The sequence below is a fragment of the Passer domesticus genome, chromosome 22 (genome assembly GCF_036417665.1).
Source record: "Passer domesticus isolate bPasDom1 chromosome 22, bPasDom1.hap1, whole genome shotgun sequence".
NCBI lineage: Eukaryota > Metazoa > Chordata > Aves > Passeriformes > Passeridae > Passer > Passer domesticus.
In genome coordinates, this window is record NC_087495.1 from 3,594,063 (window position 1) to 3,612,391 (window position 18,329).

The window sequence follows — 18,329 nt, forward strand, 5'->3', positions numbered from 1 at the left end:
TTCCCTCTGTTGTCCCTTCTGCTTGCACAACTGTTCAGGTGTCTTATGGCCCAGCTGAGGAATGGAGAAGGATTTTTTGCTCTATAATGTACCCACTTAGACAACATTGTGGGGATTGGCAGCAAAGGTGTTTTCCTGGAATCATCACAGAATCACAGAATATTTTGGGTTGGAAGGGACCTTAAAGCTTATCTTCTTCCAACTCCCTGCCGTGGGCAGGGACACCTTTCACTAGACAAGGTTGCTCAGAGCCCCATCCAACCTTGGCCTTCTTTTCTTCAGCAGTGGATATACCTGAGAACAGATAGACTTGAATGCAGGAAAACACCCATCCACACAAGTAAATAAATGAAAAGTGGTGATATTGTCTGGGGTCAGGAACACTGGATACGTTGTGCTAGAAGGAAAAAGGTGTAGCATATCCTGAAGTGTTTGGTAAAAATATCTCATGCTTTTCTTCATTGCACTCTGGTGTTCCAGGTCATAAAGAGGAAGATGAAACACCTTCTGTTTCTGCTGTGCTTTCTGTGGAACAAACAGCTGTGATTCAGGAAATGGTAAATCAAGATGTACTTCCAAAGCTGATGGTCCCCAGTCCAACCAACGAAACACAAGTGGTAACTGAAGACAAACAAGGAGAAGCAATAAACTGTGCATCAGATGATTTAGATGATGATGAAGAGGAGGATGAAGAAGAGGAAGATGAAGAGGAGTTAGAAGATGCCAATATGCCTAAAGAAAATGCTGAAATGCCTTTGATATGTGAAGAGAAGTTGGACTCCATGGAAGAACAAAAGAGTACGTCAGAGGAATCTCCAGAAAGCTCTCCAAAGAAAAAACTCGTGGTGAAAATTCCAAAAGCAGAGGGGGAATCCAATGGTGATGTTCAGGAAACATTCATGTTTCCTTGCCAGCATTGTGAGAGGAAGTTTACAACAAAGCAAGGACTCGAGCGCCACATGCACATCCACATATCCACCCTGAGCCACGCGTTCAAGTGCCGCTACTGCGGGAAAGCCTTTGGCACTCAAATCAACAGGCGCAGGCACGAGCGACGCCACGAGGCTGGGCCGAAAAGGAAACCATTCCTGACACTGACATCATCACAACACTTGGATAATGTTGCTGATAACCAGGTGATTGTGGATGATGGTCTTAAAGATGACCTGAGTGTTCCCAGTCTTGTGCAAGACTCTGTTGTCGTGGATTCTGAGAAGGTTTCCCAGGAAATGTCAAACTCCACGTTTGCTGAGGAAAATAAGGAGCCCAAAGAATTGCATCCATGCAAATACTGCAAAAAGGTTTTTGGTACTCACACCAACATGAGGAGACATCAGCGCAGGGTTCACGAGCGTCATCTTATTCCCAAAGGTGTGAGAAGAAAAGGGTTCTTTACTGAAGAGCCACCTCTCCCAACAGAGCCAGCCCCAGCAGTCCAGAATGTGTACATAGCGAGCACAGAAATAGAAGAGGAAGGTGAAGGAGATGATGTCTATCTTATGGATATATCCAGCAATATCTCTGAGAATTTAAATTACTACATTGATGGTAAGATTCAGTCCAACAGCAGCACTAGCAATTGTGACGTGATTCAGATGGAGTCCAACTCTGCAGACTTGTATGGATTGAATTGTATAATCAGTCCGGTCACAGTGGAAATTTCCACAAATCTAAAGGTTACACAAACACATGTGAATGAACCTCCTAAGGAACCCTCTGGCAGTGGGAGCAGTGAATCCAAAAAGAGAAGAACTGCCAGCCCTCCTCTTGTACCAAAAATAAAAACTGAAATAGACCCAGAGCCTATAACTCCTACTAGTTCTTTAAATCTTCCTCTTAGCATTTCAACAGAAAGCATACCTTTTCATAAAGAAAAAGGGGTTTATTTGTCATCAAAATTAAAGCAGCTTCTTCAGACACAGGACAATAAGAAGATAACTCCATCAAGTGAAATCCCTAAAATAGGACCTTCTGTTACATCATCGTCTGTTTTGCCTCCAGTATCCAGCAGGTTTAAAAGAAGGACCAGCTCTCCTCCCAGTTCTCCACAGCACAGTCCAGTGCTTCGGGACTTTGTCAAATCAGGTGAGGGAAAAACTGTGTGGAATGATAATATTCGGAGTTCAAAAATGCCAAAGTTAGAAAGCCACAGCAACTCACCTGCTTGGAGCTTGGCTGGAAGGGAGGACAAAGAGACTTTGAGCCCTCATTGCTTTGAAGAATATAAAATATCAAAAGACTGGACAGCAGCTCCAACTTTTGGCAATGTGTGCAACCAGCAGCCACTGGATTTATCCAGCGGCATGAAACAAAGGTCTGATGTCAAAAGCAAGACTCAGGTTCCCTGGGAATCCGTTCTAGATCTAAGTGTGCATAAGAAGCCTTGCAGCGATGCTGAAATTAGGGAATACAAAGAAAATTCCACACATCCAACGTGTAGTGGCGTTAAGAAGAAGAAACCCACCACGTGCATGCTGCAGAAGGTTCTGCTGAACGAGTACAACGGGACGGACGCAGCCGCAGAGAGCGCGCTGGGCGCGGGCAGCGCCAGCCCCGGCAGGGCCCCGGAGCCCCCGGCCGCGCCCGACGCCCATCCCGCCCAATCGGCCTCGTCTTCCACTGACACCCAGCCCCTCAGCTCCTCGGCTTCCCCTGTGCCACAGGCGCCCACTGCCCCTGCCGTGTGCCAGCTGCCTCCATTGTTAACGCCCACCAACCCTCCCTCCCCGCCGCCCTGCCTGCCCGTGTTAACGGTGGCCACCTCACCGCCCCCGCTGCTCCCAACCATGCCCTTGCCGATTCCAGATGTCTCTGCCAGTGCCACTAACACTTCCTCCTGTCCCTCGCCGCTCTCCAACACTACTACCCAGTCCCCACTACCAGTTCTTTCACCCACGGTTTCTCCTTCTCCATCCCCTGTCCCTTCTGTTGAACCTCTTATTTCTGCTGCTTCACCTGGCCCCCCTACACTGTCTTCCTCATCTTCCTCCTCCTCTTCTTCCTCTTTCTCATCCTCTTCCTCCTCATCATCTCCATCTCCACCTCCTCTTTCTGTAGTTTCTTCTGTCGTTTCCTCTGCTGATAACCTTGAAAGTTCTCTCCCAATAATAAAACAGGAAGAAGCTGAAAGCGAGCAGCAGAAAGCGAGAGAAGAACCTCATACTTCAAGTGAATCAGGAGTGGTGCAGGAAACGTTCAACAAGAGCTTTGTGTGCAATGTCTGCGAATCACCTTTTCTTTCCATTAAAGACCTAACCAAGCATTTATCCATTCATGCTGAAGAATGGCCCTTCAAATGTGAATTCTGTGTACAGCTTTTTAGGGATAAAACAGACTTGTCAGAACATCGCTTTCTGCTTCATGGAGTAGGGAATATCTTTGTTTGTTCAGTGTGTAAAAAGGAATTTGCTTTTTTGTGCAATTTGCAACAGCATCAACGGGATCTCCATCCAGACAAAGAGTGCACACATCATGAGTTTGAAAGTGGGACTTTGAGACCCCAGAATTTTACTGACCCCAGTAAGGCGAACGCAGAGCACATGCAGAACCTGCCAGAGGATTCTTTGGAACCTTCAAAAGAGGAGGAAGATGAAGATCTAAATGATTCTTCTGAAGAGCTGTATACTACTATAAAAATAATGGCTTCTGGAGTGAAATCTAAAGATCCAGATGTCCGTATGGGCCTCAATCAACACTACCCAAGCTTTAAACCACCTCCGTTCCAGTATCACCATCGTAATCCCATGGGTATTGGAGTTACTGCAACAAACTTCACAACCCATAATATCCCACAGACTTTTACTACTGCCATTCGATGCACAAAATGTGGCAAAAGTGTTGATAACATGCCTGAGTTACACAAACACATACTGGCCTGTGCATCTGCTAGTGATAAAAAGAGATACACACCTAAAAAAAATCCAGTACCCCTCAAACAGACAGTGCAGCCTAAGAATGGCATGGTGGTTATTGCTGGGCCTGGGAAGAACGCCTTCAGACGAATGGGTCAGCCTAAAAGACTCAATTTCAATGTGGAGATAAGCAAAATGTCCTCCAATAAACTAAAAATAAGTGCATTGAAAAAGAAAAACCAGCTTGTACAGAAAGCTATCCTGCAAAAAAAGAAATCTGCCCAGCAGAAGGCAGAACTGAAAAATAACCCATCTGAGACAGACTCTCACATCTGCCCCTACTGTAACAGAGAGTTCACTTACATTGGGAGTTTGAACAAACACGCATCATACAGCTGCCCCAAAAAACCCATCTCTCCCTCCTCCAAAAAGAATTCTTCCAAAAAAAGTGCAGCTTCTTCACCTGCAAACAGCGACAAAGGCAGCAACCAGCGCAGGCGAACAGCGGATGCAGAAATCAAAATGCAGAGCACTCAGCCTCACCTGGGCAAGACCAGAGCACGAACCTCAGGGCCTGCACAGCTCCAGCTCCCCTCTGCCTCCTTCAAGTCCAAACAAAACGTTAAATTTGTACCTTCCATGCGATCCAAAAAGCCAAATTCATCTTCATCCTTGAGGAACTCTAGTCCTGTAAGAGTGTCTAAAATGTCCCATGTTGATGGGAAAAAAACTAAGGTGGTTTCTAAGAACAATTCCTCTGGAATCTCCAGCAAAGCGTCGCGGAAATTGCACGTCAGAATACAAAGGAATAATAAAGCTGTTTTGCCAAGTAAATCTGCTGTGGCGAGTAAGAAAAAGGCAGACAGGTTCAGTGTAAAATCTAGAGAGAGGATTGGAGGACCAATCACACGGAGCCTGCAGCAGGCAGCAAATGCAGAAGCAGCAGAAAACAAAAGAGATGAAAGCAGTACAAAGCAAGAACTGAAAGATTTCAGGTAAGCATTTAATTTGAAGTTGAAACAACCCAGGAACACATTGCTTGCTGTTTTGCTTGCTGGTCTTTTTTTTTTTCCTTTGTCATTTTTTTTGTGGTCTTTTTTTTTTGAGTTTCTCATGCTTAAATAAAAAAAGAAGTTGCATTTCCTAAAACGTGGATGAGCAGCTTACTGATGCTGAGGTATGATGTACATACTTGATGCATTTTGTCATGTCATGAAATTATACACGGTTTGTATAGAGAATGTCTTTAATTATAAACTGAATTGAAAACTCTGGAAAAAAAATGTCAATACCTGAGTGCAAATAAAGGTAATGTCATTAAACTCAATGTTATTGGAGACACTGACCTTGTATTTGGTATCTGACATCTAAGGTAGCCCAGAAGCATTCTAGATTTATTTATGGTGGTTCACTAAGTTAAAAAACATGACTGCATTCTTTACTCACTAAAATAACTTGCTTTGGTTTGTAATAAAAAGCATTCTCTGCATATATATATATATATATGAAAGAAACAAACCATGACCAAATACTTCAAAAATGTATGTGCATACGGACTGAGATCATAAAATACTTAATATAAGGGAAATAGACATGTAAGAAAAGTTACATGAACATGTAAATTTGTTAGAAGTATCATGCTTTTTATGTTTCACTATAAAACTTTATAATTAAAGTTCTATTTCTTTTTGAGAAGAAGCATTTTAATCACAAGAAAGGGTAATCCTTCAATAAATAAATAAAAATCTTAATCTACGTGCCTGAGTCCCGATTTACGTCTTCATGTAGTCTCTCAAATCAGTAGTATATTTTGCACAGTGTTTATAACCTTTGTTACCTTGCTCCTGCCCTGTTTTTCTTGGAAACAGGCATCTGATTTGCTGAGGAACTTTCACAAAGCTCACTGGTAATTAAGAGTTCTTTTGGGGTTGGTAATTGCAGTGCCTGGCTGTGATTAACACCAGATTTAGGGCCATGGGTAGAGTTTTTTAATCGAAGTCATTGCTAGAGGAGGAGGGGGAGGAACTGGCAGCCTCTGTCAGAACAAGTAGAGCAGGATCTGTTCATTGTCAAAATCCAAACTGTTCACAGCTTTGTGTCTTACAGTGAAGATCTCCGAGGTGCAAATAGTGAGGAAATACTTTGTATGAAAGGTGATCAATATAGCAGAATTATTCCCAAGTGCCAGAGGAGAGTTTGACCTAAAATAATCCATACCCAAATTAGGATATGTTGAAGGAGAAAAATGTTATTGGAATTCGGAGACTAATGGTGTAAAAATGCCTTTTAGGAACAAGAAATGTCTACCAGGCCTGTTCCCTTGGGACATAAACATCTTCATGTTAATTCTCATCAGCTGCTCTCTTACTTATGTGTGAAACTGTATTTAAATGATGCCAGAACAGATCAGTAGAATAAGGAGCCAAAACAGCACTTCTTTCCATCTAAATGAATCATTTGACCTTAGGCAAAATAGCCAAGTACTTGGAAATGGGGACATATGGGAATTGTTTAGTAGTGTTTGGGGAAATAACAATTGACCTGGGGCAAGGTTTCCTTGGCTGGCTCAAATACCTTGGTTTGCTTTGGCTGCTTGGAGTCTGTCCTTTAACGAGTGGTTACACCAGGGAATTCTTTTTGTCTCTGAAGTAACTTTCATAAATCTAGATTGTCTGCTCAAATTCTTTTTATATCAGTTACACAGTATGAAGAATTTTTCTGCCTTCATACAGTAATACCAGCAGAGTTTAACTTTGATTCTACTCTATGCAGACACTGTTGGGTTTTGATTTTTCTTTTTTCCAGGAAATCTTAATATTTTTTCAAGACTTGCTTCATGTATATTTGTCTGCCAGTTTGTTTTTCACCTTTCAGTTTTTCTGTGTAAACATACTTGTTCACAATTTTTTGTCATTTATCTTCATTTTTTGTTTTGGGGGGTTTTTTTTATTTTATTTTCTAGCAATCTCCTGTAAAAACAAAAAAAATCCTTTAATGCCATGATAGAGCTGTTGCATGCTCATCTTAGGATAAGCACTACACCAAGGGATGTGAAATCCAAGCTTGCAAAACTCCCAGAAGCTGAGTCACAGCCATAAAATTGCCTGCAGGCTTCTTGCTCATGCTCAGTTTCAGGCCTAGATTTTCTTACTCTGTGCTTGACACACGCGGGATGATTCAGATTAAAGCAAAGGGTACTGTTAAACACAAATGAAACCCCACAGGAAATCATCAGAAGAAGTAGTGGGATTAACTGAACCAAATCTTTGCTCTTGATTTTGCCTGCACCTCTGTGGATGGTGTTGGGCAGCTCAGTTTCTGTGCTTGGCAAGGCAGGTTCCTTCAGCCTGTCCAGGAATCAGTGTAGATTCAGGGCCAACAATTGCTGCACTCCGAGTATTTTGGTCATGTATTAGGTCTCTTAAATCCTTTTGTCTAAATGAGTTGGTAGAGGCCAACCTAGCACGGCAGAATTACCTTCCCACCTTCTCCCCACTTTCTGAGTCTTTTAGATGTCCAGTATACAGTGACAAAAACCCCTGATTTGGATGTTTTATGGATTTTCCAAGTTCTTATTTACACATGCAAATAAAACTTTATATAGCAGTGATGAATTTCTAAACACCAGATATATAATGGATGCAGTGTATCTTTTTATGGATGGGAAGGCTAGAGCAGGGCTACAGACCTGCATATTTTGAAAATGAGATATATAATTATTCTAAAAGGTTGTACACCTCTAATTTAAGACAATGAATTGGTCTATTGTTATAACAGCTTTTTATGGAAATACTGTTTGTCACGTGTTCATAGAACTTTCACAATTAATGACAGGATGGATGGAAAGTGACTAGTTTCTTTATACAGACACCCCTTTTATTTTTTGTTCTTCAAAAGTAATCTACCTCTTTAAAATTTGTAGTTTAATACTTGTTTGGTGAATTTGTGCCACTTTAACTTTCACTTTCACTATCATTCCCATTTTGTTACATTTCTGTTATGGGGACTTTATGTTGAAATATTGTATAAAGCATTTGTAGCAAGTTTAAGAAAATAAAATATTTAAAATTATTTAAATTGTTTTGGACACTTCAATTGTACTATATGTGCTTTACATTTTACATTAATTTCATTTTGTTTTCATTTTGGGTTGTTAATCTTGGAGCATGTTCCTGTATTAAAGTTTGCTGTTAGGTATATTGTTTCTTCTATTGGAGAGTGATATAAAGATTATTCTAATGAAAACATTAAAAATTGCAATTTGACATAACAGTGGGGTTGTCCTTGCTTTTGAATGCTGTAGCCTTGCTGGAGGGCTGGAAATGCAGGTAAGAAGTGAAGAGGGATTTTCCTCCTCCACGTGCTGTAAGTTCCAGTCCGTGGTGTTGCAAGCACTCAGTGACCAACCTGATGGAACTGCCATGACACATTTTCTAAAACCAATAAAGTGAACTTTTTAAAAACGTGGGGGAAACTTGCCTTTTGTTTGGAAAGCAGATGTGCCAAGAAAGATAAACCAGTGTTCATCCAGGAGGAGTTAAACGTGCTGGTATCCTTCAGTTGTGTCCCCCTGGTTCAGTGACATGGATTTATTCCAATTGGCCACTTCTGACTTAGCTTGAGGATTTTAGGTTTTGAATGTGGACACAGCTAATAAATTTAAAACTATTTAAATGAAAATTATATACACTATTTCAACTATTGATACTATAGTTTTCTGCTTTTCTGATATAACAGTTTTCAGTTTTTATATGTTTTAAACTTCTTAAATAGTCCAATAAGAAAAATACATGCAAAGGTTTTTTTGGCTCTAGAGAATTTTGGAATGTTGTACTCCACCACCAAGATGTGTGTTCTACCTCTTGCAGTGGAGCTGGAAGCATCTGTGTCCATATTAGTGTGGCAGTGGGGTGGAATCATGTATCATTGCTAAGGCTGAACAGCATTACAGCAGTCAGTTCCCTCACATGGTCCCTGCTAATCCACCAGTAATTCACTATTTTATGTAGTTGTTCAAATGAGTGCTTCTGTCTGGGTAAGACTTTTTGGTAAGAACTCCCAGTTCATTTTTTCATGTGGGATGTCATTCCTTGAATGTATGTAACAACGTTTTCCCTGAATTTTAACTGCTGGGGGAAGATGTGATGGAATGATGCAGGGGTTCCAGCATTGTTCATGGTGTGGTTTTGCACTCACTGCAGTTTGGGATTTGCACCACAATGGAAGAGGTGAACCCTTAGTGTACTTACAACAGCAGTTACACCAAGGAGCTCCGAGGAAGCCACAGTGGAGGATTTCAGTCTTGATTTTATTTTTATTTACTCAAGGGAAAACACTGTTTTACATACCCAGTGTTGTATTTGGAGGTTTTATAAGAAAAAAGAAACATGAAAAAAATGAAGACTTACAGTCTTGGGATTGCAGAGGATGGGACATAAACTTGATTCATTGTTTCCAATCTTTTACTGACAAAGGAAATACCACTTGGTATTGCTCTTGCTGCAGTCTGGGTATTTCAGTCACCTTGTAAGGATTTATTAGCCATGTCTAGCAGTGACCTGATGGTGAGTAAATCAGCCTCATTCTTTAATATCGTGGCAGAAATCCTCTTGCCATTTTATGTGTGCTTCCTGTGCTGTGATGTTAAATCCTGTTGGGTCCCAAGGATGTGCCACGCTGAGATGTTCACCTGTGTTCACCAACTGATCAGAGCAATGCTGGGTGATGGAGATCTCCAAATGAGAGATGATCATCAAAGAGTTTCAGTCCTAAATAGGTGACTCATCACAAATAGAAATGTGCAGCTTTCATAGTTACTATTGCTATTGCATCTCATCTGCATAATTGAATTTCTCTGGCTTTTATAGCCGCCTCTGTATGATCTGAAGCAACAATAAAGCTGTAACACAGCCTACAGAGTGCTGACACGTCTTGAAATGCATCCAGACAGGCAATGAAAACAATTTAACTTCTCCTGTTTACAGAGACCAAGTGACACGCTGGGCGAGATCAAATGAGTGTCAGTTTAATAAAAACAGCGATGCAGGAGTTGTTGTGGAGAGGGAGATCTGACAGCTTGTGTTTACCTTTTTTTGTTTCCCATTTTCCACTTTGCTAGAAGGCATGGGAACCACCTTGTGGCAGCGACTGTCTGGGCTGTGGTCAGTGCCAGGGCCGGGGATGCAGCCGGGCCCCTCCTGCTCTGCAAGCTCCTCAGCCCCGGTGGGAGCTGCCCAAGGGGATCGGGCTGGGGTGGTTCTGCTTCTCTGGTCTGTCAGCATTTTGTGTTGCAAAGCTGTTATTTCAAATTCTAGTTTGGTTCCTGATGGTTTTCTTTGGGGAGATGTCATAGAGTTTGATGTCTAAATGTTCAATGTTGAATGCAAATAGGAATAGCAGTCACTTCATTTACTGTGGTGTGTGACTTCATTTCCAAAATTACTGGCTCAGCTCCAGGTTTTTACTGGAGTTGGGTTTAGTCAAGGAGCAGAATTGCTAGAGACAGACAAATAGCTTGTGAATGACCTTAAAAAGAGAACTTAGAAGACCTTACATACTAATTCTGGCTTTTATTTACTGAATAATAATCTGCATGAGTCACATCATGATGTAGTTCTGCTCCTGGTGAAAAGGAGCTAAACAATAGATTTTGAACAAGAACATGCTGGTTTGGAGCTGAGCTTTTGTGGTAAGTGTGATGAGAAGAGGGTGAACTTCCACATCTATTTAATTAAACTGTAAAAAATAGTGGAAAAGAGGATGTACCTTCCAGTACTTTGCAAGAGCAGAATGGTGAGGAAAAGATATCTATTTCATAGCAAGATGCAAATAAAATACTCTTAAATAAGGCATGGAATAAGTGTACAGTTAATAGTCCATTGTACACATCAAATGAGGGAGTGGGAACTGAATGTTATTAAAGAGGGATCTTTTTTCCATGTGTACGAATGAGTTGCTGTTACTTCCTAAGCTTTATTTGGGATCTTTTTAAGTAAAAATGTCTTATGATATTTTTTGAATGAAATAAATACCAAGGTAACAGACTGCAGCAGGAGTTGGTGCTTCTCTGTGCCCATCAGTTAGTCAAGCAAGAGTTAGATATTTTAAATGTTTAAAATGCAAGCAGATTGTTAGAGTGGGGATGGGTGTAAGGCATCCAGTGTTTAACAGGAGTTTACTGACACAGCACAGGAGCAGGAGTCCTGTGCTGCCTCTGCCCCACTGCAGCCACTGCCTTCCTCTGACCCTCCTCAGCGAAGAGAAGCCCCTGAGTCACCTCTGAGTGCTGCTTCCCACACAGACTTCATCACTTTCCATTCTCACTTTGCTGCGCTTTCTCTTAGTAAGTCTTTACAAATAGTTTTGGTAGATGATACTTTCAGAGCATTCATTGGGAAAAGAGCAAAATCCTACTTTCTGGTTTTTTCAGATAAAAGCAGTAAAACTCAAGGGAAGCTTGAGCAGGCATCAAGTTGGAGGGAGGCTTTTTCATACGAGATAGGTGGCTGCTTCATTTTCCTAATTTATTCAAAGCTGGAGTGGTTAGTGAAACAATGTAATCAGCAACATGCACGTTGTTTGTGTGTATATATATCTGTTTAATTTTTTAAGACTTTTATGTTTCATGAGCCAAACGGGGTCTCTGAGTCATGTTTTGGATGACAGCACTCCCAGAAAGTGCCAGAGGGCTGTGAGGAATGCTTTGGTTATTCAGTGGGTGATGTTCCATTTCTCTGAAATACAAGGCTCAGCGTTCAGTCATTCAAGGTGGTCTGGCACGCAGCAGGTGAGCAGCAAAACTGAGACTTGCACCCTGTGTCTGTCAGAAAAGAAGAGTAACAATCTCACACCTGGGCCTGTTTCAGCAAAGCCTGCCTTGTTTCCAGCTGAGGAAATGGGGGCAGGGAGTTCAGCATGGAGAAAAGTGTCTCAGTGGGGACACACAGGGGGGACAGTCTCTACAATTCCCTGACAGGAGGGTGCAGCCAGGTGGGGGTGGGCTCTGTTCCCCAGGAACAAGGAGCAGGACAAGAGGAGCTGGCCTCAGACTGTCCCAGAGGCTGCCCAGGGCCGTGGTGGATGGAGTCCCCATCCTGGAGGTGTCCAGGAAAGGCCTGGATGTGGCACTCGGTGCTCTGGGCTGGTGACAAGGTGGGGATGGGTCACAGCTTGGACTCCATGGCCTTGGAGGTCTTTTCCAACCTCAGTCTGTGGTTCCTTCTGCAGTTCAGGCAGTGCTCAGCAAAGTTCAGTGCCTGTGTAAATGCAAGGACTTTTTCAGGGAAGGGATTTTGTTGGGAGTGCAGAGGATGTGCTCGTCCCCACGTACACGCCTCAGTGAGGGAATTTATGTAGTGTTTCCTTTAGGTGTCGAGATCTCTGCTCAGCATTGCAGTGTGGAAGGAAGGAGGTGGGAAGATGAGGAATACTGAATTCTTACATCACTGAGCTGCTTTGAAGAGTTTTCCACTGTCACTGGAACTTGAAGTTTTATCCTCCATTCATTATGGCAAATTCAGTGTGTCCCTCATCTATCTTTTCAAATCAAAACACACTTTTTCCTGTGGTTTCCTTTTTATGTAATGAGATGTGCAGGACTGAGGGCTCATCCTTGCTGCTGCCCTCCAGCAATCCTTTGGAACTCTTTTGGTGTCACCATTTCTCTATAAAGCTAAATAAAATAAACTACAGGGCTCCCTATGTGTGATGAAAGTTTTCTCATTCTGTTAGGAATGTGATTTAGTAGATACAAACTTTTTATCAAATCACATTACCTGACAATATAGAAGATGAATTTGTTTCATCCAAAATTGTTCACCTTTTGGCTTGCAAAATACTGTGTGCTGCTTAAAAAGGGCAGGAAGACAAATTGATGACATGCAACTGTTCATCTAAATGTATAGGTTTATACCAAGATCTCTTAAGTGACTAAGACTCTAATCTCTGAGCTCAACTTGAAGTACCTTCAAGGCAACTGATTTTCTGAAGGAGCTCAGAAGCTATCTCAGTGCTGGATTCCTTTCCAAGTGGCTACTTTAGGTCACTGGTTGCTTTTAAAAATGTTAAACACTGTTGTAAAACACCATTTTACTTAAATAGTAAATTTTAATACTTTAATTTTAGAATCCCCCAGGTGAGCTGTAGGCATGGTGTGGATTTTTTCCAGCAGTTCTTGCTGTTGGTTTGGTGTTCATCACCACAGCTCCTTGTGATCCATGTGGAGTGGAACTGAGCCAGCAATGAAGAAACTGAAACTGGAGAGCACGTGTGAAACAAAGCCATTTGGGAGTTCCTGTGGGGCAGCAGTGCTGCTTTAAAGGACTCCGTTCTTTGAAGCACTGTGGCTGGAGAGTGCTGTTAGGTCTCTTCTTGGAAGCCTAGAATGAAAAGGATCTCAAGAACAGGTTTTTCCAGTTTAGATTCGTGAGAGGCCTGACCATAATATTCATGTTCTGGCCTTTCCTGCCATGTGAAGGAAAGATAAAATCCTGACATGCTGCAGCTCTTTCCCTGCTTTCATGAATAAACACACGTAATTCTCCAAATATCCACAGTACAACACATTAAGATCCTTTTTGCTTTCTGCTGCTTCCCTATTTTTTTTTACAGTGAGTCAGGACTTTTCCATACAAAAGAGAGGCATCCCTTTCAACAAAATTCTATCCATAAACCTTTTTGTCTTGATAAATACTTTTGTTTCACTGAAAGAGACAAACAAAGGTCTTTTCCTTAGTGGGTGATGTATTTTATGTCTCTCCAAGTCCATGTTTTGTGTATTTACTTTCCCATTAAGCAATGTACTGCTGCCAGGCAGCACATTTCAGGCAGGGTAGCAGGACTGTGGTTTAATCTCACTGAGAGCAGAAAGCCCAGAAATGGCATTTATCCACCCACTGAGCCTTCTTGCTTCCCTTCTGGCCTGTGAAATTACTCAGCCTGATTCTGCAAAACCAAGAATTTGGGCTTAAACATCCACATTTCTATTTTTTTTTTCCTAGGCAGTCAATGATTTGTGTCAGCTTAGCTATTCTTTTTCTTAAGAGCAGGAAATACTTGAAAGAATATATTCCTGGCATGCTTATTGTTAAATGTAACATGGAATATGTGTGTGTCTGAAATTTTGGAACATATCCTTGGGGTTATTTTAGATTATAGAGTATAATCCTTGCAGGAAAAAATCCTACTTTAATTGAGGTAAAAATGTGAACCTAAATCACCTGAATTTTTACCACATGCTGCCATGACTTTGTTCACTGAATTTCCCTGGTGGGACTGGCAGCCACCTGGGATCACCCCAGCCTTCCTGCCCACAAATACCACGGCTTATTTTTCGAGACATTTCTAGAGAATTAAACTAGCAACCCAGGAGAATGTTAATTGAAGGAGTGTGGTAGAAGACAAGCTAATTTGAATAAAAAATACCAAATGTATTTTGGGAATGTCTTAGGGAAGGGGGTGTGCCAGGGTTTGGCATTTTTCCTGGCCCTTGAGTTTGTGTTTGCTGCTCATGGCGAGGCTCATGGGGAAGCCTGGGAAGGTATATGGAAGTAGGAGCTTAGTTTGAACAAATTAAGCATTCAAGAGACAATTTAACCTGTAACAGTAATGTGGGTGTGTGGGAATCTTTTCCTTTGTTCAGTCCTCTGCTTTAAGGCTGCAGATTTTCTGAGTGACCTTGGCAAATCCCTTTCCACCTAATCCCGTTCTGAAAAACTGGGATTATGGTGCTGACTCAACTACAAAACACTTTCAGATTTGAGGATGGAAAACTTTAAGAGCTGGGATTTAGCATATTTTTTATTGTAGGGAGTCTCACCAAACTGGGTGATTTATCTCTTTTAGTTTGGGTATGCTCCCAGTTGTGAGAGAGAGCTTTAGGTCCTGTAAAAAGCAGCCTCGTGTAACTTCTGGGTTAGCTTTAATTTGTGGAATAGCTGGTGCATCTACCAAACTATTTAGTTTGGTTTTAAAGTCCTTAGTTGACAGAGAAAACTTTGTGCACACAAATCCTTTCTGCTACCTGACATTTGGGTTCTGGGCCTTTTTCCCTTACAAGCAGAGTATGTTTTCTGATGTTATTCTTTTTAATGATTTTTTTTTTTTTCTGGCTAGGACTGTTCTGGCAGAGCTGGGGTAGCCTGGGCTGTGCTGTTGGTCTGGGCTGTGCACGGGGGTGTGAGGGGCTGGGAACAGCCCTTGCCCCTTCCCATGGAATCACCCCTCAGCAGCATTGCCCAGGCTGGCTCAGAATTCCTTTTCTCTGCCTGTCTCCAGTTACCCAGCTCTGAGATGGTGAAAGCAGGTGCAAAGTGACAGTGATAAAAATAGCAATTTCAATCACTGCTCCTAATGCAGAGGGGATCTCAGCTCCCCTCCCTCTCAGAGACCAGCTCCTTGCACACCCAGAAGTTTGTCAAAACCATCCCAGCTCTGCTTTAAACAGGCTCTTGAATGAGAGTTCTCCATCCACGCCAGGCTGGTGCTGGAACAAGGAGGGCCCTGATTCCTGGCAGCTTTGGCAGGGCAGGCAGGGCTGTGGTTTTGGAGCATGGTTCATTGGGAGCACTGTGGAAAGGCAGCAGAACTCCATAAGGAACTCAATTTCGTTTTCTATTTGGAAAAAAAATTCCTTTTTTATCTCATTCCTCTAATCCTCAGCTTCCAAATAACAAGACATGATCTATTAGGTTGAAAGCTTGAGGAAATTAGGGGTGAGAGATTCCAGAGTAGTTTGGGACCTTAAAACCCATTTCTTTCCACCCCTGCCATGGGCAGGGACACCTTCCACTGTCCCAGGCTGCTCCAAGCCCCATCCAGCCTGGCCTTGGACACTTTCAGGGATGGCACAGCTTCTCTGGGCACCCTGTGCCACCCTCACAGGGAAGAATTTCTTCTTAATGTCTGATCGGGGTGTGCATTTGAAAGTCCAGGTCAGATTTTCCCTGATATTTTGTCTCTTTGGATTTGAGCCTTTTAACTTTTTTTTTTCCTTTAGGTTTCCCATATGATCTAGACCCTGCCTCACTGCATACAAGAGCACACAGATGTCATTGATTATAGAAGAACTTTAAGTCATAATTAATATTTTGACAGAAAGCATTACTTACATGGAGACATTCTAAACAGAAATAAACTAAAATTCCCCTCTGCTACTTATAGTAAAAATCTGAAGCCAAACAAACTGAACTTATTTTGGATATTCTGCTGTTTCCCTTGGTAACAGTCCTTATATGGAACAACAAAAATCTGGCTGTTGTTGACCTCCCCATTACCACTTTCTGGTTCTTCCACATTGGCTGAAGGTTTCAGGACTGAATTCACAAAGGCTGGAGTGGATGATTTACATAGAACAATAACAAAGCTTTTGGCAGGCAATTTTAACCACCAATTTTAATTTGAAAATAATTGAATTGCTTGCTTTTCAAAATTTCTGTGGTTTTGGTTTTCTGTTGTAATGGAAAGTTTTGTACTTCTTTATGTCTAACTTGCAGTTGCATTGTGTGTAAGGACAAACAAATCTCCTTTAAAGGGTGTGTATTGAACTAAAAATAACCCAGAGAGAAACCTGGCTTTTAACATTTTTTAGACGTGTTGCTGTGTAAAAAAATAATATTTCAAAAGATGTTCCCTTGGAAGAACGTAAGTGGTTTGGTTTGGTCAGAATTTTGAAGAATTTGCCTTGAGAAGGAAGGTATGTAATTAGCTATGGGGTGCACAGGTGTGAGGGAAAGCAGACAAGTTTGTGCATGACAGCAAAAGGTGCTGAATTTAAAAACAAATAGGGTATTTTTGGGAATTTTTCAGTGTATGGAAGTTTGGCTTGGGTATACATTTGAACTGAATTGTTTGTCTAGAATAGGGAGAAGCAGTTGGACTTCCCTTGCTTTGAGTCATGTATTCAGGCTTCCTTCTTGAAATCATGCTCAACTGAGGCGTAAAATTAAAATTTTACAGTAAAAATATCTGATTTTCACTTTCACTTTGGGACCCTTAATTTAAAATTTGAAGTTCAATAAAGGCACTGTTGTGACCTGTACTTGTCAATTCTGTCACTGCCTTTGTGACAGGGGAGTTCTGCCAACTTTGACCTGGGGAGTGGTATACGTTCTGATATAGTAAAATTCCTTTTCCAAAAACATGCATTTTAAAACCTGATATGGACTGTCCTGAGAGAATGGAACATGACTCTCCTAGTTTCTGCTGTAGCTGTGGGTTTGTCTGTCCCCAGTGGGCCTGGATGCTGCTTCCAGTTGACATCTTCTGCTTCCTGCTTAAATAAACTCACAGGGTAAGTTCAGAACAAGGCAAAAATACCATCTCAGAAGTGGCTCTTGCTTCTTGCAGAGTGGGTGGAATGTGTTTTTCCTTTCTCGTGGCTTGCTAAAGCACGTCTCTGGTTTTGTTTGTGCCGGTCCCTGATGCTCTTCTGCCTCTTTGCACACTTGCAGGCTCCGCGTGGCCTCTAGATGTCCCTCCTCCTCCTCGCATAACCCCAGCAGCAGGCAGTGCAAGAAATCCAGCTCCAGCACATCCCACTTCAAGGAATAGACGCTGGGCTTGTCTGACCAGAGCAGGTACGGGAGGGTGAGCAGGGCTCCCTTCTCCTGTGCTCCCAAACCTGTTCCTGTAGACAAGGAGAGCCAGGCATTTTGGGGGGAATGAGCCTCACCTCAGAAAAACCACAGTGCCCCTGCTCTTGTAACTGGTGCTGTTGTGGTTTGGGGGAAATATAAGAGTTGGTTTTTTTCTTTTTCTCTGAAGCTTCTCAGCTTCCCAGGAGCAAAATCCTGGACAAAGGGATTTTACAGAAAATATGAATGTAACACTGGACAAATATTAACCATCAAAAAAAATGTATACCTGTGAATGTACATTTTGCTGGCTGCTTTGCTGGCCCACCACAACCTCAAAGACCAGCACTACAATGCAAATTGCTGTGCTGTTAAAACACGCAAAAACCTTAGTTGGGGTAGTGGGATGATAAACTGTGTCATGAAGCACTATGGGCTTTGGCAAATTAATGACCCAGCCCCAAGTATTGGTGAGGCTGAGCTGATTTTCTGTTGGTTAATACAAGACACTGTTTTCTGCTTCTTCACTTCCCCACCATTAACTTTCAGGTAATAATCTCCTTTATACTGATGGAACAGCTAAGGAACAGGATACTTAATATGTGTAAAGCTAAAGGTGACAATGACTACCAACAAAATTAAGACACTGCAGCCTGAAGTTTAGTCTTTCTTAAAACCATTCAAAAAACAACATTTGAGGGAATAGTTAGTAAAATTCTCAGGTTTGCTATCTCCTGAATAATGGGGATGGTTGCTAATGAATGTTAATACCTCTAGCTGTGGCACAGACCATTTAGTTGTGGTCCAAACCCAAGCAAAATTAAATCATGGGTGTCTCTTTGCTGTGCCGTGGTCACTGAATGACTTGTTCCATGGAACATGGAACTGTGACTCCTTAAACTATTTC

The 18,329-nt window shown here is 41.9% G+C and overlaps 1 protein-coding gene across 2 annotated transcripts in view; it reads left to right on the top strand.

Moving 5' to 3' along the window:
* PRDM2 (PR/SET domain 2) overlaps window positions 1-18,329 on the top strand; it is a 65,042-nt gene that overhangs the window by 43,362 nt on the left and 3,351 nt on the right. For both annotated transcript variants that reach the window (XM_064396877.1, XM_064396879.1), the window contains 2 exons: window positions 481-4,846; window positions 17,300-17,425. In XM_064396877.1, coding sequence (XP_064252947.1) covers window positions 481-4,846; window positions 17,300-17,399 — 4,466 coding nt within the window. In that variant the 3' untranslated portion in view covers window positions 17,400-17,425. The remainder of the gene's footprint in view (window positions 1-480; window positions 4,847-17,299; window positions 17,426-18,329) is intronic.